This window comes from Salmo salar, chromosome 07, assembly GCF_965601325.2.
Source record: "Salmo salar chromosome 07, fSalSal1, whole genome shotgun sequence".
Lineage (NCBI taxonomy): Eukaryota > Metazoa > Chordata > Actinopteri > Salmoniformes > Salmonidae > Salmo > Salmo salar.
The window spans coordinates 14782470-14805027 of NC_138297.1; the positions used below are offsets into that span (position 1 = coordinate 14782470).

A 22558-nucleotide genomic window follows, 5' to 3' on the forward strand; every position below is an offset into this window, starting at 1 on the left:
TCGCTCAGAGCGCGTGTGTACGTGTTTTAAAGTCTCCTGTTGTTTATGGCTCTTGGATTCTGTGCAGGGTTGGCACAGTGTGTGGGCAGCCCTTCCTATTACATACAAACTGTGCACTAGTCCCAGTAAAGGTCTATATTAATGGTGCCCAGGACCATGTGGCACAATGGAGGCACAGCTGACTCCAGATCAGAGGTAGAGGTAATGGTACACTACTCACCCTGGCTGTGAAGTCCACAGCTGACTCCAGATCAGAGGTAGAGGTAATGGTACACTACTCACCCTGGCTGTGAAGTCCACAGCTGACTCCAGATCAGAGGTAGAGGTAATGGTACACTACTCACCCTGGCTGTGAAGTCCACAGCTGACTCCAGATCAGAGGTAGAGGTAATGGTACACTACTCACCCTGGCTGTGAAGTCCACAGCCGCCCCACGGTTCAGCAGTAAGGTGGACACGTTCACGTTTCCATAGTGGGCAGCGATATGCAGTGGCGTGAATCCACTCTGTAACACAGGGGGGCGGACACAGAGAGCGGGAGGGAGAGAGAGAGACAGAGTGGGTTAGATAGTAGACTCATTCATGACCCCAAAATCTGACCCTTCACCCTTGACCTCCACCATCCCAGCATGCAGCAGTCGCATCACGTCAACAAAAAGAAAGAAAGAAAAGGAAATGAATAGTCAAAATATTAAAAAAATTGAAGAGGGAGGAAACCAAAGAGACGAAGGGAAGGAAAGAAATCTTAAAATTCAGTTTCAGAAAATCATGATTCGATTACGCACTTACACACAAATTCCGTAGTGTACGCATACACACAAACACAAACTCAGAAAGATCTCCACCATGCAACTGGTGATCCTACAGTTAGAACAAAATAGAAACAACAGTGTCTACATTTAAATAAATAATAATAATGAATAAATGAAGGAAATAAAAACCAAATAGACATACATTAGTTACAGACTGTTAATATCAACCAAACAACTGATACAGTATTAGTTAAGCACACATTTACAGGACAGAGAAGGATTTTTATTTTTTTTATTTTAAACATGACTGTATTTTTTATCAACACCAAAGTGCACTATGTCACTGTACTGCATATTGTCATGGTAGGAATTCTAAGAAATCAGAGAGAAATCAGAGCGGTTGGAGTATTGTGAAATTCTTGGCTTACCTTTCCATTCTGAAAGCCATGGTCCGATTTAATGTGAAAACATTATTTACAAAAGTGTGAAGAATTGTAGACTACGCGATGATTCAAAATTACACATTTAAAGCTGATAGCTGATAATGGTGCAAATTAAAATAGACAGGATGCATCATGCTATTGGTCCTGCAAATTATTTGCAAAGCACCTGGATACTTTTGGATTGATGTAATATCATGACATTGCATCGGGGAGTATAATATACTGCATAAAAACATGTTTGAATGCAAGAATAATGTACATATATTTGCATTGATATATTTCTTTATCTAATCTCAAGCTCCTTGTAATTATGAAAATGTGGCACTCCTGACCTCATTATAACAATAAAAAATGTGTGTTTTGTCAAATAACATACATTTAGTTAATATATTAATGGCATGCAACACAACATATAGGTGTTCTATATGTTAACAAACACCCTGTCAAAAAGCTTTATTCATCATTATGAAAAGTCTATCATCTTCGTGTGAAATGTTTTGTATTAGAGGTGAAATATATTGGAGGTTTTCAGCAATCAAGCTTGCTGAGCTTGTCATAGCATCAATAAAACTACAGAGACTCAACCAATCAAAATAGAAAGGAAGTCAAAAGTACGCACAAAGTAAAAATGAACAGATAACCATTTTCTAACTGAAAGACAAACTACTGAGTTGTGAAAAAATATATATCAGCTGTTATATCAACAGAAAAGCCATGCGTACTTAAGGCCTGGGGGGGTGTGGTACATGGCTAATATACCACAGCTAATGGCTGTTCTTAAGCACGACGCAACGCGGAGTGCCTGGACACAGCCCTTAGCCGTGGTATATTGGCCAAATACCACAAACCCTGAGGTCGCTTATTGCTATTATAAACTGGATACCAACGTGATTATAGCAGTAAAAATACAAAGTTTTGTCATACCCATGGTATACGTTCTGATATACCACGGCAGTCAGCCAATCAGCATTCAGAGCTTGAACCACCCAGTTTATAATTGGCATTACAGAACAAAATCAAAAGACCCGCGGCTATTTGCCACCGTGCAGTGCTATAGACGTGAGGGAAATAAAGTGGTGAAGGGACAAAAGACAAAACAGAAAAGTGATGTGTTTTATGGTCAAGGCTGGAGTGGTAGACATAGTGGTTATACCTCCGTAGTCCTATTGACCATCATCTGAAGCAGTAGAGACGAGGAAGGGAAAGACTTGAGATATTTCACACACAGTCGTACAGACGCTCAGAATCAGGGTAGTTACGCAGTACAAAGAATACTGGCAACGTGGCTAGAGTGGTACGATTCTCTTAAAAAAAACTGCTTTATCGCTAAACTGTGTATGCTTTATAGTATCTTTTCATCCAAAAACCTTCCGATGTTTTACAATGAGGGAAGCAAGCCCATGGAGCTATACTGTACACAATACTATTATCTATGAGCAGGCCTTACTGTCGCTATGCAACAGGCCACAGTGATGCATGGCAGCCATTTTGTGCCACAAGGCCAAACTCACTAGAGAGTTGCAAATGTATAGTGTTTTTACAATTCAAAGTAAGACTTTAAGACGGTGGTGATTTCCAAACTAATTCAGGTAAAGTCAGACGACTTTCATGTTTGCGTTTATAATTTTTTCACTAAATGATCTTTCGATAAATTAGATCAGCTCTGGAAAATATCTGATGTGAAAAGATCTGACGTGATTGGTCAAAAGACCAATTAGTGGAAAGAATATCCGAATTGGGCTGTGCCTGTGTAAATGCAGCCATAGTGTGTGATAGTGGGCGTGTGTGATAGTGGGTGTGTGCGATAGTGGGTGTGTGTGAGAGAGTGTGTGAGTTGACGTGAGTGTGTTGGCATGCTGCACTCTTCATCCACCCTCCTCTGGGTCTCCCCTGTGGCTCACCAAGAGTATTTCATGAAAACAGCTGAGCTGCAAACAGCATGTCATGGCTGCATACATGATGTAATATGATTTCATAACATTAGCATTAGGTCTGACACAAGGACAATGTTACGTTCAATGACAACATCAATTAGAACTGGTGTGCCATGTGTTTACAGCGCGGGGCTGTTGACGACCTGGTGAACCACAACACTGCTAGTTTTCACTCCTGTTGTCGTCCTACACCGAGGACCACATTGGAAATACGATGTTATGTTTTATCCTCTGGGGTTCTTTTTACTTTCAATTGGTTTTTAAACTGTGCCAGCTGTTTTACCCAAAAGTCAAACAATCAATCAATCAATTAAAAGGACTGATTCAGGCCTGGGTAATGCAGGTGAGTGGATGTTGGCCAATCAATGACATTAACTGGTCAACCAGCTTCGGAAATCAGCAGTGCTGCAGGGAAGACCTTTTGGACAGTTATTGAATATTATTTCAGTTTGGGCTACTGTCTTTCAAAACAAGGGAAACTGCACTTCACTCTAGCCACAGCCCATCCCTTCACACCCCACGCCGTTTCCACAGTAATCCCCCAAGGGTGCATGCATACGGCCCTTAAATTGTGATATTCAACAATACGACCTGTGGACAATAGCACACTCCATACAGTGCTAGACATAAACACGGCGGTAGCAAGTGATAGGGGGGAGGAGGGCGTGAGTGGGTCAGACAGACAGATAAGACAGGAAGAGTAAGAGGCCTGGTTAGTGGCAGGACCAAGGAACACGTGGCAGGCACACAGACACTGAAGGAGAAAGAGAGAGAGAGAGACAGAGAGACAGAGAGCAAGAGATGCACAGAGACAGAGATGCACAGAGACAGAGATGCACAGAGACAGAGATGCACAGAGACAGAGATGCACAGAGAGAGAGAGCGACAGACAGACAGACAGACAGACAGACAGACAGACAGACAGACAGACAGACAGACAGACAGACAGACAGACAGACAGACAGACAGACAGACAGACAGACAGACAGACAGACAGACAGACAGACAGACAGACAGACAGACAGACAGACAGAGTCGGACAGGAAATAATGTCAACACTGACGCAGTCTCCTTACACCATGTTCTTATTTATACCATACGCCACAAAGTGCTGACAAACTAAACTGTAACACACTGTATTATATTTCCTTACAGGCTTTCACCATTAACAACACATGGTCCTAGCACCACAGACATATGCTAACCCAATGACACATATGCCTGTTTTTACCAGTAAGCCCTTCCCTCCAGCCGTACCTTGGACTGGACGTCGGCGTTGTGGTCGTTCTGGAGGAGCAGCGCTGCTGACTTGGTGTCGTCCTTGCGGGCGGCGATGTGCAGGGCGGGCAGCCGCACCTTGCCCTTGGTGTCATTCTCCAGCAGGACAGACACCACCTGGTTGTGGCCCTGCTGGAGAGCGATGGCCAGGGGGGTGAAGCCATCCTGGAGGAGGGAGGAGAAGGGTAGGGAGAAGGTTAGCATAGCCACAGACAAACAATGGTGATGGATAGAGTTGATATGTAATTATTCAAAACAGAACAAATTGTTCAAAATGGTAGGCGTTGGTAACATCTTGATATTTATGTCAAAATGTGACTTTAACCGTACGACTGCCATAAAGACACACTCCGTCCTCACCTCTGTGGCGGTGCTCTGGTTACCTCCGTTCTCCAGAAGGTAACGGACCACATCTATATGGTTCTCCTGAGCAGCCATGTACAGAGGAGTGAAGCCATTCTGGAGACACAACAGCGCAACATTAGACCTTAGAGCCTAACAACAACAACTGTACAGGGAACACCATTTTGGGAAGACACCATTTTGTAGAGCATCAATCAATACAACATCCATATGACTGGCTGCACACCGGACAGTAAGAGGGTATGTGCTTAGCCCATATGTCCACAGGTATGTCCATAGCCAGGTATGTCCACAGCATTGTATGGCCACAGCAATCCTGATCAGTTGGTAGGGATTAGAGACGAAAGCAAGACAGCTGCCGCCTTGCTACTGTATCTCTTACCTGAGACTGAGAGTTAATTTCTGCTCCCTGCTTCACCAGCATCTTCACTACGTCAGCCTGTCCAGCCAGAGAGGCAATGTGGAGGGCTGTGTTTCCTTTCTGGTGGATAGAACACACAGACAGTACGTCTAGCAGTATTTAAGGACAAGGAAAACGTGGAGCATTGGGGGGTTGAGTTGCTAGAGGAGTTAAAACACATAACAAGAGGTTGACATTTCACCTCAGACAGAAGGAGAATATCACATCATGAATATATGACAGGAACCGCTTTGCACTGTATAGGCCTAAAAACACAAATAAATACAGGAACATGTATTACTATTACAGTTTTGTATTTCATCTTTATTTAACCTTCAACCTTTCTTATTTAACCTTTAACTAGGCAAGTCAGTTAATTAAGAACAAATTCTTATTTATAGTGACGCCCTACCCCCCAAATATTCTTATTTGTTCCATGTGTCCTCATATCCCGGGACAGTCACATATCTCAGCCATTTTCAGGTGTCCCAACTTTTCTTTCTACAAAAAAAGGTCCTTTTGTCAACGAGATGCATTCATTAATTCCGACTACAAAAGTGTAGACCCAGTAAGTATGTTTACATGCACACTAATAATTTGATATTAAACTGATTATGGCAGTAGGCAGATTATGCAATAATCATGTAAACACCTCACTCTGCTATTCTTAATCGGTGTAATGTCAAAATAGAAGTAAGCATACGCTGATTAAAACACCTGGTTTTCTGAGCAATCTTTCAAAATATTAGAACACGTAAACACCATAGCCAGAAGTGCCCTCTTTGGCCTCATGGGGTGGAATGTTATTAAAATGTTTCATAATGTCCCCATTAATAAAGATTTGTTTTGTTTTTTTACAACAAAAATCCAGTTTTGGTTATATTTCAGTCTTCTGTGATGTATATAAAGTGTAATATTGGGATGCAAACTCAAAACTGAATACATTTCAACTCTATATCTGACATGGTACAGGTGTCTTCTTTTTGTTGAGCCCATAACCAAGTGTGAGGTTTATACTTTGTTTAAGACTACCAAGAATGACCCTGATTTAGCCCACTGCAGTAAAAGGTTCATCGGCATTACTATATCTGAAACTCTGCTGTATGGAAAATCGGTCTTAATATAGAATGTTGTGTAATTGAATATATTGAGTGATATTAGTGCAGACAGTAGGTAAATAAATAAAGTGTACGTTTACGAGCTGCAGAGAGATGCCAGTATGAGGCTAGCTCAGACGGCTAGCTCAGACGGCTAGGTTGGCAATGACAGCGCTGGTGAACTCGTGGCTTGTAGCATAGCCTCCCAGGTGTCCTGTGCCCACCCAGATCTGCGCATGTGCTTCCCAAAAATCACATGTTCGCTGTGAAAGAATGTTTATTTTGATTGGTGATTTTCTGCAGAGTGCCATCAGGTAGCCTAATTTCAGATGTCTCCATGGAAACAGGATTATTAGGGAAATCGTTCTTCTTGAAAAGCATGTAAATGCTTATATCAAACTATTATATTAATCTGACTATCCACAAATAATTACATTTTTGTGTGTATATAACCACATTCAGAGATAATCATCAGATGTCATTACACTCAGAGATAATCACCAGATGTCATTACATTCAGAGATAATCACCAGATGTCATCACACTCAGAGATAATCACCAGATGTCATTCAACTCAGAGATAATCACCAGATGTCATCACACTCAGAGATAATCACCAGATGTCATTAAACTCAGAGATAATCACCAGATGTCATTACACTCAGAGATAATCACCAGATGTCATTACACTCAGAGATAATCACCAGATGTCATTACACTCAGAGATAATCACCAGATGTCATTACACTCAGAGATAATCACCAGATGTCATTACACTCAGAGATAATCACCAGATGTCATTACATTCAGAGATAATCACCAGATGTCATTACACTCAGAGATAATCACCAGATGTCATTACACTCAGAGATAATCACCAGATGTCATTACACTCAGAGATAATCACCAGATGTCATTACACTCAGAGATAATCATCAGATGTCATTACACTCAGAGATAATCACCTGATGTCATCACACTTTTTGGTGTTTTATAACAGATGTGTCTTTCCATTTATCAAATGACGCGAGTCGGGACTGTTTGAATGCTGGAATTATTTTGGAGTGGACGAACATGTGCAGGTAGCCTACTTATAATTTGTTGACAATAAGATGAAAACATCATGACTGGTTGTGTTCATGCCAAATTAAAAAGTAATACATTTTGTTTACTATATATTAGGCCCATAAAAAAAAATCATGCACAAGGAGGTCCCACGAAAAATAGAGACAGTATATATCACAGCATAATTGGCACTCTGATCAAACCTTGTACAACTAACTATACCCTACTCCCTCCCTCATTAGTGTTATGACATTTTCGTTACCACACAAATGACTGTCATACCGCCATCAAATTACTCTACAGCAACTCCCATTCATCATTTTATCACCCATCATCATTCATTCAATCCATCACTGACAACCCAGACAGACAGGCATATCCACAGACACCCATGGCTCAGTGATGGAGTTGAGGGGGCCTTCCTAATGATGCCATGACACAGACAGCCAGAGAAAATGCCTTCCTAATGATGCTGTGACACAGACAGCCAGAGAAAATGCCTTCCTAATGATGCTGTGTCACAGACAGCCAGAGATAATGCCTTCCTAATGATGATGTGACACAGACAGCCAGGGATAATGCCTTCCTAATGATGCCGTGACACAGACAGCTAGAGATAATGCCTTCCTAATAATGATGTGACAGACAGCCAGGGATAATGCCTTCCTAATGATGATGTGACACAGACAGCCAGGGATAATGCCTTCCTAATGATGCCGTGACACAGACAGCCAGAGAAAATGCCTTCCTAATGATGCCGTGACACAGACAGCCAGAGAAAATGCCTTCCTAATGATGCTGTGTCACAGACAGCCAGAGATAATGCCTTCCTAATGATGATGTGACACAGACAGCCAGGGATAATGCCTTCCTAATGATGCCGTGACACAGACAGCCAGAGAAAATGCCTTCCTAATGATGCTGTGACACAGACAGCCAGAGAAAATGCCTTCCTAATGATGCTGTGACACAGACAGCCAGAGAAAATGCCTTCCTAATGATGCTGTGACACAGACAGCCAGAGAAAATGCCTTCCTAATGATGCTGTGACACAGACAGCCAGAGAAAATGCCTTCCTAATGATGCTGTGACACAGACAGCCAGGGATAATGCCTTCCTAATGATGCCGTGACACAGACAGCCAGAGATAATGCCTTCCTAATGATGCCGTGACACAGACAGCCAGAGAAAATGCCTTCCTAATGATGCTGTGACACAGACAGCCAGAGAAAATGCCTTCCTAATGATGCTGTGACACAGACAGCCAGAGAAAATGCCTTCCTAATGATGCTGTGACACAGACAGCCAGAGAAAATGCCTTCCTAATGATGCTGTGACACAGACAGCCAGAGAAAATGCCTTCCTAATGATGCTGTGACACAGACAGCCAGAGAAAATGCCTTCCTAATGATGCTGTGACACAGACAGCCAGAGAAAATGCCTTCCTAATGATGCTGTGACACAGACAGCCAGAGAAAATGCCTTCCTAATGATGCTGTGACACAGACAGCCAGAGAAAATGCCTTCCTAATGATGCTGTGACACAGACAGCCAGGGATAATGCCTTCCTAATGATGCCGTGACACAGACAGCTAGAGATAATGCCTTCCTAATGATGATGTGACACAGACAGCCAGAGATAATGCCTTCCTAATGATGCCATGACACAGACAGCCAGGGATAATGCCTTCCTAATGATGCTGTGACACAGACAGCCAGGGATAATGCCATCCTAATGATGCCATGACACAGACAGCTAGAGATAATGCCTTCCTAATAATGATGTGACAGACAGCCAGGGATAATGCCTTCCTAATGATGATGTGACACAGACAGCCAGGGATAATGCCTTCCTAATGATGCCGTGACACAGACAGCCAGGGATAATGCCTTCCTAATGATGCTGTGACACAGACAGCCAGTGATAATGCCTTCCTAATGATGCTGTTACACAGACAGCCAGAGATAATGGGAGTTATCACTCATACCAGCAACAGCCTAGGATTAATCCCTAAATGCTTTTAATTAGGACACAGTGATTAACAAGTCACGTCAAGACACTTGTTTCAGTGACAATCTACCTCAAGTTTGGTGTAGGCTTATTGGGATGTCAAAATACACACTTAAAATTAGTAATGTACAGTAAAAATAATTAAACACGACCCAGTGAATGATGCTCAACACAAGACGAGTCAGTCCTGGATATAGAGTAGTATTAAACAATTACTTGGAGAGGCACCTCAAATGGCACCATGTCAGCCATTCAAACACCAACCACGAGGCAAAAACACCAACTGTAAATTCACCCCCAAAGCCAATTCTTCCTTTGGCCGCCTTTCCTTCCAGTTCTCTGACTGGAACGAACTGAAAAAATCACTGAAGCTGGAGACTCATATCTCCCTCACTTTAAGCACCAGCTGTCAGAGCAGCTCACAGATCACTGCACCTGTACATAGTCCATCTGTAAATAGCCCATCCAACTACCTCATCCCCATACTGTATTTATTTATTTATCTTGCTCCTTTGCACCCCAGTATCTCTACTTGCACATTCATCTTCTGCACATCTACCATTCCAGTGTTTAATTGCTATAATATAATTACTTCGCCACCATGGCCTATTTATTGCCTTACCTCCCTTATCCTACCTCATTTGCACACACTGTATGTAGACTTTTTCTACTGTATTACTGACTGTATGTTTGTTTATCCCATGTGTAACTCTGTGTTGTTGTATGTGTCGAACTGCTTTGCTTTATCTTGGCCAGGTCGCAGTTGTAAATGAGAACATGTTCTCAACTTGCCTACCTGGTTAAATAAAAGGTGAAATAAAAAACAATAAAGAAATAACTGTTGAATCTACATTTTAAAATCTAACAAGTCACATGACACCCAAACATGTTGCTTAGAAGGAATAGGCCTTCTCCATTTCCACAGCTTGGCATTACTACCTCCAATTGAAACTAGCAGTATCCCCTTTCCTGCCTGCTACACCCCAGTACTCTGAAGCTAGAGTGCACAGTCATGTGACAGCATTAGGTTACAGTTAGGTTGCAGTGCATTGAGTGTTGGGGGCATTGGGATATGGCTGACTGCCCTGGGTATGGTAATATAGTCTCACTGTGAAAAGGTTATGAGTCAGGTTAATGTAGGACTACAGCCGTTTCAGGATTTTGACCTGGTTAACCCCGTGTGTGACACTTTATCCACGTTTCGGGTCCCTAATTTGGAGACCGATACATTGAAAGAGCAGACTTTTCTGAGAAATGCATCCCATTTTTTGGGTTGTTTGAAAGATTTTATCCCAGTTGGAATGTACAACATCAAGCCAAAACAAAACAAAACAATGCACAGTTATCCGATTTCACCGCTGAAGAAAAGCAAAACCTGAAGTCATCTTTGGAGAGCTTTCACTTGATTATGATCTTAAGTCCAAAGCAGCTGAGAGAAATATCATTTTAAAACCTGGCCAGAATTCAAGCTCCTAACAAGTCTTTCACAAATCTGCCTCTACTCAGCTGTGGATGAATCAATAGACTACCTACCTGTGCTAGCCTCACACTGTGCTAGCCTCACATACTGTACGGTAGAACGGTAAGGGAACCCACCTTGGTGGACGAGTCCACAGCCGAGCCTCTCTCCAGCAGCTCCTGGACCAGCTCCACATGGCCCTCCTTAGCTGCCAGGTGCAACGCGTTGAGCCCATTCTGAGGAAGAAGAGAAGAAGGGGGACACACACAAGAAGATAGGTCAGCTTCAAAACAAAATGGAGGATTGACACAAAAAGAAAAAAAGGAATGAGAGAAGAGACTGGGTGTACCTCAAGGTCCATAACCTAACGGTGCCCCTCTCCCTCTCTCGCTCTCACTCCCTCCCTCTCCCTCTCTCTCTCTCTCTCTCTCCCTCCTTCTCTTGGCTGTGAAACCGTGTTGTCTACTTTCTCACTTGACGGGGTGACTGATAGAAATATCAAAGCCACTACTGGAGGTTAGAATTTGCGCCATGTCACGATGGTGGTGGACTAGGGCCAGTCCAGGATTTACTATGTAGGCCTGGTGGTATTAATAAGGCCTATCAGGTGTGTGTGTGTGTGTGTGTGTGTGTGTGTGTGTGTGTGTGTGTGTGTGTGTGTGTGTGTTTGTGTGTGTGTGTGTGTGTGTGTGTTTGTGTTTGTGTGTGTGTGTGTGTGTGTGTGTGTTAATGCATGTAGCAATCTGGTGTTTGCTTGGTGTGTGGTGTGTAATTCTGTTCATTGAATGTAACTGTCCCCAGAACAGCAGAGTCAGGTATTGCTGAGACTTATGTATGGCTAGTCCACCTATTAAGCTTGGACAGTAGCTGTATATACCGTATACCAGGATATTTGGAAATATTTTTTTTTCAAAACCGTCAATACCGTTGAAACTATTAAAAAAAAAAAAAAAAATGTATACATTTGAATATTTGTAGCTACTTAAGTAAATAACTGTAGTCAACTTGTGTAATACGTTAGGAGATAAAAACATTGCTTTCTTCATTTCAACTGTCACATAATTTTTCCCTATGAAGCTTGCCAATAGTCCCCAGTCACGTGCTGTTTGTTTACGAGCACACAATGACGAGAGACCGGAGCCTTGTGAGTCACTCACTGTTGTGCAGCATGGGTGATGTAATTACAGTATAGAATTCACAACTAAATGTTTGCCAGCTAAATATCTTAAAATATGCCTAAAATATGCTTAAATGCTCTGCAGTTAAGCACTTAATTTGCTAATTTAGTAGCTAGTTAGCTATCTAGCTAAGTGATTAGCTTCTTCCAAAATCAATCGTTGCTTGGTAACAGCAGAGAATTCCTTCCTGGATCAAAAGCCTTGCTGTCTAATATTTGTTTTGTGCAGCAAACTGGGAGTATAATTTTTTTGTTACTTGTATAACTTTATGAGCTGGGATATCTGTCCTGCAAATACTTTAGGTCAGAGAATGTATAAAATGTTTGCAATGCGTGTTTAGTTAGCATTCTCTATGTGATTTTATATATACTTGTTAGCATGCTAAGGCTCAGTGGGGTTTGAAAATAGCACCCCTTGTGTTCAGTGCCGGTATTACAGAATATCCCATTACAGCACAAGGTCGATTTGAAGGTATGACAATCTGGATACCACCCAAGCATTTCCTTTCCAGACACCCATAAGACCTGACCCTAGATCAGAACATCCATCCAAGACTAACTCAGATATATCAAGACTCAGATATACCAACTGGTCCCAGTTCAATTGGCTAAAGACTAGGTGATTTCCCTCTGTATAATTGCGGTCCTGAACCTAATAAAAGATTGTTGTTGGGGCTATAAATAGATCCTAAATGCCTGGGAAGGAAAGAAATGAAGATTACATTTCAATATCACTCTAGGCAGATTACCCTGCGGATTAAGGAACCTAAGCGTTAATTCCCAAAACACCACAACATGAGGGGATGATTGACAGAATAGGCATGACCGACGGAGCCAATGAGAGAGGAGAGAAATTAAGGGGCGGGAAGTAAAGTGAGTTTGGCCAATGAGAAGGAGGGAGGATTGAGATGATGAAAGGAAAGCATGACTACTATTGTTTCCCTCATGAATGGCCCTCTTTCAGTCTAATGAAATGTTTTTGCGGGTGTAGTGAAATGCTTGTGTTCCTAGCTCCAACAGTGCAGTAACATCTAACAATACACAACAATACACACATTTAAAAGTAAAATAATTGAATTAAGAAATATAGAAATATTAGGAAGAGCAATGTCGGAGTCCGCAGTGTAAATATCTATCTATATATCTATATCTATATATGAATATATACACTCCAGACTCCAACATTGCTCATCCTAATATTTCTATATTTCTTAATTCAATTATTTTACTTTTTAGATTTGCGTGTATTGTTGTGTATTAATAGATATTATATATACTGTATGTGTACAAGAATAGCAGAAGGAGAAGAGTTATAGGGTTATAGTACTCTGTCTTGTGGGCCAGGAGGCGAGTACCAGTGACCCAAAACTGATTCAACTACTCTTTCACCAGGGAGAATATGTCTAGTGTTTCAAAAGGGCCGCTCAGTCAATATGTAATCTCCTCTGTAGCCTGGTCAACCCAAACAGACTATGTCACGCGGGCCCTGCTTATAATGAACTGAACCGCTCCTGAGGGTCCCTGTACTTACAGCAAGGCCCCCTATCGACGGCGGAAACTGGTAGTGAGAATAAATGGGTCTACTCTATCTACACTTGTCTACAAAAGAAGTGTATCATATATTGTACAAGAAAAGTGTGGGATGTTTTGTGCACTGCCCTGAAGGAGCTTGTTGTATAACAGAGAGGGAGGCGGAAAGACACGCTGCATTTGACGTAGAAGTATGCACCACCTGCTCACTTAGCCTGTCCTCACATCACTTAGTAGCAAAAACCAGCTCTATTTCCAGCTCTATTTCAGTATTGTGTAATTGTAGGGCCTTGCCCCAATACTGTACTGAAGGCAAAATGTAGAGGGTAGACAAACACCTTACAAACTCCCTGTAGAGGTCGCAGTTGTAAATGAGAACTTGTTCTCAAATAGCCAACCTGGTTAAATAAAGGTGAAATAAAAAGAAATAAAAAAAGAAGGAACCCCTTTTAACCTGCCCTTGTTAACACACGTCCTCCTCAGAGATGGCATTGGGGATAACTCAATGACAGCCGGACAGGCTGCAATAGCACCTCCACTCCTGTCACTACCCAAATGGAACAGAGCAGTTATTTTTTTTAAGTCCCTACTCTATGGACTTCAGAGATGAATGGCTGCCTCTGTCGTTTGTCCCTATGGAGACAGGGAGGTGGTTAACAGCAGGGACAGTCTGTATTCACTTCTCTGTGGTGGGGATCCCCCACAATCTCAAAGAAAATCCTCTGCCCCTGGCACTCCCATAGAGCCCCATCCATCTCTGCCCACAACAACCCCATACTGTCCCAGAATCCCCCATTCATAAACCCTCTCTGTAGTCTACTACAGGCATGACACTCTGTCACACAACAAGTTCCTAACCTACAGTACCTACTGGTCCCCACAGCCATTACATCAGCTTGGCCAGACACTATCACTGATAACAACTTGTAATCATATAATATTAAATTCACCCTAATACAGATGTAATGTGGCGGAAATGTAGTTTATCAATTAGAGGTAGCTGAGAGTAGGGCTGTGGCGGTCATGATTATTGTCATGCAAAAGCCTGCTGGTCTCACCGTAACTGACCGTCAATTAAACACGTTTAGCAACTCCAGGCTCCACAACTACAAGCCGCATACTAGGCTTTGGAACATCTACATTTAAAAAAATGGAATAAATAAATGGAATATACACCATCACAATAAATCCATTATTTATTTTAGGCAGGTCTGAAGAAACATTATGATATGAAGAAAATGTATTTACAAAGAACAGAATATGAGTTGGCCTACTGTATGTTATCTGGCTATGCACCATGCCATAGACAAGATATGCTTATAAATCATGTGCCATTATTTTATATTCTATGATTTTATAGTAAGAAGAATATAATTGAACTTAGCTGAATAAAACAGATAAAACAGAAAGGATATTTTGCCCATTCCGGAGCGAGAGTAAGCATATGAAATGACTATGTTAAGTGTAAAAGTGATAAATTGAAACAGGTCCTATTCGCCAGATTTTGAGTTATTTGGCAACTTTAGTCGTGAATGATACAAACCTCAGAAAGCCTTACAAATCAAAACATATATGGGTTGAATGGTGCGACTATAGACTATTGATGACTAGAGAATGTCGCAAAAAAAGCTAGCGCTCTGATCCTTGCCTCACATACATGTTATTCAATAATTTAGTTGAAACTGCTCACGCGCGTCAACGAGTGTCTGCGTAGCCAGGCTCTAAAATAGAACTTGGTTCTATGTGTGATGCTTGGCGCGCTGCAAGTCCCGCCTCTCTAATCTCCTCATTGGTTTTTAGGAGTTTATACCCACGTGAGTGATTGAAAGATGAACTGAGGTCCACACTCCAGCGCAGTTGGTGGTGGTAGTGCACCTTAAAGTTGGTTGCCCACCGCCATATAAAGTCCAAAGAAGAAGAAGTCGGAAGGAGGAGAGATTACTGGAAACAAACTTGGTTTACCCTTTTATCTGTGGATTAATTGTCAGAGTAGAGGACCTTGTGCATTTCAGGTAAAATATCAACCGAATATTTATATTCCAGGACAAATTAGCTAGCATCAGCAAGCTAGCTAGCTAAATTGCCATAAATGTTTAATGCTTTTTGACCCGTCCCCAAATTAATATAGTTGGTTCAGAGTTAATTTTGATACTCAACCTGCTTGTCCTGATGGGGGTGGACAAAATCAACATACTCTATCCAGTGTGGTCAGCATGTCAGGCTGCACACGGTGTTCTCTCATCAAGTGATCATATTTTCACCTATTAGACTATCCTCAATTGAATCTCGTCTTTACTAATATATAACATTTGTTTTGATTTAGAATGACCCATTATCAAATGGGCAGGAACAGGAACAGGAACAAGACAAAAAAAAACATGTCATCCGTATGCACTGGAATAGCGAATGGAGGCCACTTTCCTGCCTGTACGTTTTTCACTCATGTGGATAGGCTGCTCCGGTTATTTCGTTGTGTGACAGGTAATAATCTTCAATTTGGGAAACCAAGTGAAATCTGTTCGGGAACATTGATTGTAACATTTTTTCAAAACAAAACATATTTCATTAAACTATTGACAGCCAGAGGGGAGACGGAAACACACGGTGGCGACATATTCTGGAGCAAAAGGTAATGTTTCAGCCTATTTATTATGAAAATATATAAAAATTCCCTATTACTAGGTTATTCAAAACCAAATTCAAATTCATTATAATTATAGGCTAACTCTGAATTTGTTTAATTTAGGCTAGACCAATTATGTACCAAAGATAACTTAAATCGGTCTTTATTTTATGTTTTTCTGCCATGTCTAATATGTGGTAGGCTATATATTGTATAATGGCACAATAATTATTTTAATAACGTTTTTTTTCCAGGCTTGGGCTCTATAGGCCTACACCTATGCATAAACTCCAATATGCATCTGAGTGTTTTGAATGAATCATCACTTTAGCACTAGCAGTTCTGGGGGGGACCAGGTGCCAGTGCCCCTGTGACAACAATTTTGGACCCCCTTGTGGCCCCCCTAAATGTGGAGTATTTTTACATCCGTTATTAGACAGAAAATGCAAATAAATTGTTGAATGATTATGAAGATGGTCTTTTGACTGCTAATGCCTGCAATGCAGTGAAGAAAACAATATGACAACAATAACGTCTAATGTAACTGGCCCCTCTAACAGTACAACTGGCCCCAGCTTGGCCCCCCAGTTGAAATGGTCTAGAACCGCCACTGCACTTTAGAAAGCTGCTGTCCATTTCATTGTGTTTGGCTTTGAAACAACATCCACAACAACCATGTTTTCCACTTAGTTACAACCTGCTGTTGAACTTCTTTCTTCAAACTGATGAATCACAGCGAGGTGAGTTTTAAAAGCATGATACTGTTTTGATGATAAGCGTTTGATGGGATTTTCGATGAGATTTGCATTGATGTCAGAGTGGTTAGAGGGACAATAGAGTCCTGAGTACCAGGCCATTAGGACCTGATGGAGGGACAATAGAGCCCTGAGTACCAGGCCATTAGGTCCTGATGGTTGTTAGTGAGTTGAGTACTACTAACTCATGTCCAGACTGCATAAGAGGAGATTACCGTGACTCAACGGTCACGTAGAATTTTACTGAGGTCACCAAAACAGCCCTAGAAGAGAGTACTCTCAGGGTGCACCGCAGCAGTCACAACCAGCATAAATACCAACTAATCAACATGCAGATAGAGTTAGGATATAAAGAGTTATCATTATGGACTATAGTTCCATAATAAATGGATTACTTACTCATCACAAGGCAGTTAAATGTTTACAGTAGGCAGGGGTATCTGGGTAACAGGAGGACCAGGGTAACAGGAGGACTGGGGTAACAGGAGGTCCAGGGTAACAGGGGTAAATGGGTAACAGGAGGACCAGGGTAACAGGGGTAACTGGGTAACAGGAGGACCAGGGTAACAGGGGTATGGGGTAACAGGGGTAACTGGGTAACAGGAGGACCAGGGTAACAGGAAGACCGGGGTAACAGGAGGACCAGGGTAACAGGGGTAACTGGGTAACAGGAGGACCAGGGTAACAGGGGTAACTGGGTAACAGGAGGACCAGGGTAACAGGGGTAACTGGGTAACAGGGGTAACGGGGGGGCCAGGGCAACTGGGTAGCAGGAGGACCAGGGTAACAGGGGTAACTGGGTAACAAGAGGACCAGGGTAACAGGGTAACAGGAGGACCAGGGTAACAAGGGTAACTGGGTAACAGGAGGACCAGGGTAACAGGGGTAACTGGGTAACAGTAGAACCAGGGTACCAGGGGTAATTGGGTAACAGGAGGACCAGGGTTACAGGGATAACAGGAGGACCAGGGTAACAGGGGAACTGGGTAACAGGAGGACCAGGGTAACAGGGGTAACTGGGTAACAGGAGGACCAGGGTAACAGGGGTAACTGGGTAACAGGAGGACCAGGTTCACAGGACTAACTGGGTAACAGGAGGACCAGGGTAACAGGGGTAACAGGAGTAACAGAAGGACCAGGGTAACAGGGGTAACTGGGTAACAGGGGTAACTGGGTAACAGGGGTAACTTGGTAACAGGAGGACCAGGGTAACAGGGGCAACTGGGTAACAGGAGTAACAGGAGTACCAGGGTAATAGGGTAACAGGAGGACCAGGGTAACAGGGGTAACTGGGTAACAGGAGTAACTCGGTAACAGGGGTAACTTGGTAACAGGTGGGCCAGGGTAACAGGAGGACCAGGGTAACAGGGGTAACTGGGTAACAGGAGGACCAGGGTAACAGGGGTAACTGGGTAACAGGAGGACCAGGGTAACAAGGGTAACTGGGTAACAGGAGGACCAGGGTTACAGGGTAACAGGGGTAACTGGGTAACAGGAGGACCAGGGTAACAGGGGTAACTGGGTAACAGGAGGACCAGAGTAACAAGGGTAACTGGGTAACAAGAGGACCAGGGTAACAGGGGTATCTGGGTAACATGAGGACCAGGGTAACAGGGGTAACTGGGTAACAGGAGGACCAGGGTAACAGGGGTAACTGGGTAACAGGAGGACCAGGGTTACAGGGTAACTGGGTAACAAGGGTAACTGGGTAACAAGAGGACCAGGGTAACAGGGGTAACTGGGTAACAGGAGGACCAGGGTAACAGGGGTAACTGTGTAACAGGAGGACCAGGGTTACAGGGTAACAAGGGTTACAGGGGTAACAACGGTTACAAGGGTAACATGGGTAACAGGGTTTATTTTATTTTTTTAAATCACCTTTATTTAACCAGGTAGGACAGTTGAGAACAAGTTCTCATTTACAACTGTGACCTGGCCAAGATAAAGCAAAGCAGTTCGACACATACAACAACACAGCCACTATGTCCAGTCAATAACACAATAGAAAGAAATCTATATACAGTGTGTGCTAATGAGGTAAGATTCAGGAGGTAAGGCAATAAATAGGCCGTAGTGGCGAAATAATTACAATATAGCAATTAAACACTGGAGTGATAGATGTGCAGAAGATCAATGTGCAAGTAAAGATACTGGAGTGCAAAGGAGCAAAAAAACTAATAACAATATGAGGATGAGGTAGTTGGGTGGGCTATTTACAGATGGGCTATGTACAGGTGCAATGATCTGTGAGCTGTTCTGACAGCTGGTGCTTAAAGTTAGTGAGGGAGATATGAGTCTCCAGCTTCAGTGATTTTTGCAATTCGTTCCAGTCATTGGCAGCAGAGAACTGGAAGGAAAGGCGGCCAAAGGAGGAATAGGCTTTGGGGGGGACCTGAAATATTCCTGCTGGAGTGCGTGCTACGGGTGGGTGCTGCTATGCTGACCAGTGAGCTGAGATTAGGCGGGGCTTTACCTAGTCAAGACCTGGAGCCAGTGGGTTTGGCGACGAATATGAAGCGAGGGCCAGCCAACGAGAGCATACAGGTTGCAGTGGTGGGTAGTATATGGGGCTTTGGTGGCAAAACGGGTGGCACTGTGATAGACTACATCCAGTTTGCTGAGTAGAATGTTGGAGGCTATTTTGTAAATGACGTCGCCGAAGTCGAGGATCGGTAGGATAGTCAGTTTTACGAGGGTATGTTTGGTAGCATGAGTGAAAGAGGCTTTGTTTTGCGACACAAGAAGCCGATTCTAGATTTAATTTTGTATTGGAGATGCTTAATGTGAGTCTGGAAGGAGAGTTTACAGTCTAACCAGACACCTAGCTGTTTTTAATTGTCCACATATTCTAAGTCAAAACCGTCCAGTGATGCTGGACGGACGGGCAGGTGCGGGCAGCGATCGGTTGAAGAGCATGCATTTAGTTTTACTTGCATTTAAGAGCATGGGTAACAGGGTAACGGGGGTAACAAGGGTAACAAGGGTAACAGGGGTAACGGGGGAACAGTGGTAACAAGGGTAACAGGGGTAACGGGATAACATGGGTAAGAGGGGTAACAAGGGGAACAGGGGGAACAGGTGTGTAGTGTACTGCAGTAGTAGTCTGGTTGCATGAGGAGGCCTTGGACACTGATGAAGGTCAAGGGGATGGATGATCAGATGGCTTCAGCCCCACATGAAAACAGTAACAACCACTATCTATCTGTCAGCTGTCAAATACACTCCCTGACATACAGTACATGATTGTTATCATTATCGTGTGGCAATGCTATTTGTATGCGGGCGGTGGAGTGCTCGCTGGTTGCTAGGGATGACTGACATACTGTAGATACTTGTGCTTGCTGGTTGCTAGGATAACTGACACAGATTGTTTTTCACTGTGATCCACTTCGCAAAATTGCATTGCCGATACATGTAGATGAGGGTTTAACAATACAGAACACCTTGAGATTGTTCCAGCTTGCTAACTGATACCCACTAGACCATCAGATTCCACCTTCACACCTGTCAATCCATTGATTCTACCTGTCATATGATATATGAACCCACAGGGGATGTTAGTGAATCGGTCCTGTCTCCGCCTTACACTCACGCAGTTCCTATCTCTCCCATTCGTTGAGGTCCTTGTCACTGTGTGAAGGTCACTGTTCTACGGTAACAGATTCCAGGACGGGAGGGGCAACAGAACTATGGATAGAGAGGGAGGGGGTGTGGGTGTCTGGGCATTGGATGAGGGGAGGGAGGGGAGAGACCAGAGAGGATACAGGTAGAGGAGAGCTAGGGTAAGATAAAAGGTCAGTATAGAGGTAAGATAATAGGTCAGTATAGAGGTTAGATAATAGAGAGAATGTAATGTTTACTGTTCATTTTTTATTGTTTAATTCACTTTTGTTTATTATCTATTTCACTTGCTTTGGCAATGTAAACATATGTTCCCCATGCCAATAAAGCCCCTTATATTGAAATTGAATTGAGAGGGAGAGAGAGAGAAAGAGGGAGAGAGAGTGCATGTGACAGAGAGAGAGGGAGAAGGAGAGAAAGAGAGAGAAAGAGAGAGAGAGGGAGAGAGAGAGTGCATGTGACAGAGAGAGAGGGAGAAGGAGAGAAAGAGAGAGAGAGAGAGAGAGAGAGAGAGAGAGGGAGAAGGGGAGAGAGAGAGAGAGAGAGAGAGAGAGAGAGAGTTTGAGAGAGAGAGAGAGAGAGAGAGAGAGAGAGAGAGAGAGAGAGAGAGAGAGAGAGAAAGAGAGGGTGGATGGCACCTCACCTCACCTACCTAGATTGCTTTGGTTTTGTGAATTTATTTTCTTATTTTTTGTCCTTTCATCTTTCATAATCTGCAAGAAGGAGTGTAGCAATAAAGTGGAGGTGTTGGGGTGTGCGTGTACCCCAAACAACACGACCACATGCTGTTTATCAGCTTGACAACCGTGACCATGATGGTTCCACCCTATCAGCTGTCTGTGTCCCCCTGGCCTGGTTGTGAGGAACGTTAATGGGTTGGAGGAGGAACAGACAATGGCCATGAGCCTCCTGAATGAAGCATCATCCGGTCCACACGGACACACAGAGGAGAGAGGAATGCTCCAAAAAGAGTGCACATGTTTGACAAAACTACCCAGTGGACACAATTGGTTAAAATGACTTCCTAACTCATGTAAAACAGGTTGTAATGACGTGATTTCAACCTGTTCTGCCCACTGGGATGGTCAGTAGAAAAGTATGCAAATGTAATTTATACAATGAAAGGTTTAAGTGGTGGGAGAAGAGGTTCAATTAGGAATAGAGACAGGATATTGAGAGAGAGAGCGAGAGCGAGAGAGAGAGAGATAGTTTTTTATATTTTCTGTGTCAAGATCTCTATCGGCCTATATCGAATCTCCCATTCCTCTCAACATTTTTTGAAAAAGCTGCCTTCCTAAAGACAATCAATGTATACGAAACGCTTCAGTCTGGTTTTAGACCCCATCATAGCACTGAGACTGCACTTGTGAAGGTGGTAAATGACCTTTTAATGGCATCAGACTGAGGCTCTGCATCTGTCCTCGTGCTCCTAAATCTTAGTGCTGCTTTTGATACCATCGATCACCACATTCTTTTGGAGAGATTGGAAACCCAAATTGGTCTACACGGACAAGTTCTGTCCTGGTTTAGATCTTATCTGTCGGAAAGATATCAGTTTGTCTCTGTCAATGGTTTGTCCTCTGACAAATCAACTGTAAATTTCGGTGTCCCTCAAGGTTCCGTTTTAGGACCACTTTTGTTTTCACTATATATTTTACCTCTTGGGGATGTCATTCGAAAACATAATGTTACATTTCACTGCTATGTGGATGACACACAGCTGTACATTTCAATGAAACATGGTGAAGCCCCAAAATTGCCCTCGCTAGAAGCCTGTGTTTCAGACATAAGGAAGTGGATGGCTGCAAACGTTCTACTTTTAAACTCGGACAAAACAGAGCTGCTTGTTCTAGGTCCCAAGAAACAAAGAGATCTTCTGTTGAATCTGACAATTAATCTTGATGGTTGTACAGTCGTCTCAAATAAAACTGAAAGACCTCGGCGTTACTCTGGATCCTGATCTCTCTTTTGAAGAACATATCAAGACTGTTTCAAAGACAGCTTTTTTCCATCTACGTAACATTGCAAAAATCAGAAACTTTCTGTCCAAA

General features: G+C 42.9%; 1 protein-coding gene across 23 annotated transcripts in view; it reads right to left on the minus strand.

Moving 5' to 3' along the window:
• ank2b (ankyrin 2b, neuronal) overlaps positions 1 to 22558 on the minus strand; it is a 328402-nt gene that overhangs the window by 91736 nt on the left and 214108 nt on the right. For 19 of the 23 annotated variants that reach the window (XR_014392867.1, XR_014392870.1, XR_014392869.1 and 16 more), the window contains exons 3-8: positions 10939 to 11037; positions 5152 to 5250; positions 4767 to 4865; positions 4386 to 4571; positions 2348 to 2371; positions 407 to 505 (exon numbers count right to left, since the gene is read on the minus strand). Coding sequence is in view for 17 of the 23 variants with exons in the window: in XM_082977374.1 (XP_082833500.1) it covers positions 407 to 505; positions 2348 to 2371; positions 4386 to 4571; positions 4767 to 4865; positions 5152 to 5250; positions 10939 to 11037 (606 nt within the window). In the remaining 6 variants the exon portion in view is untranslated. Of the gene's footprint in view, positions 1 to 220; positions 255 to 406; positions 506 to 2347; positions 2372 to 4385; positions 4572 to 4766; positions 4866 to 5151; positions 5251 to 10938; positions 11038 to 22558 lie in introns of those variants that run through there. The other 4 variants (XM_045721528.2, XM_082977371.1, XM_045721537.2 and 1 more) reach the window with 2 other exon arrangements.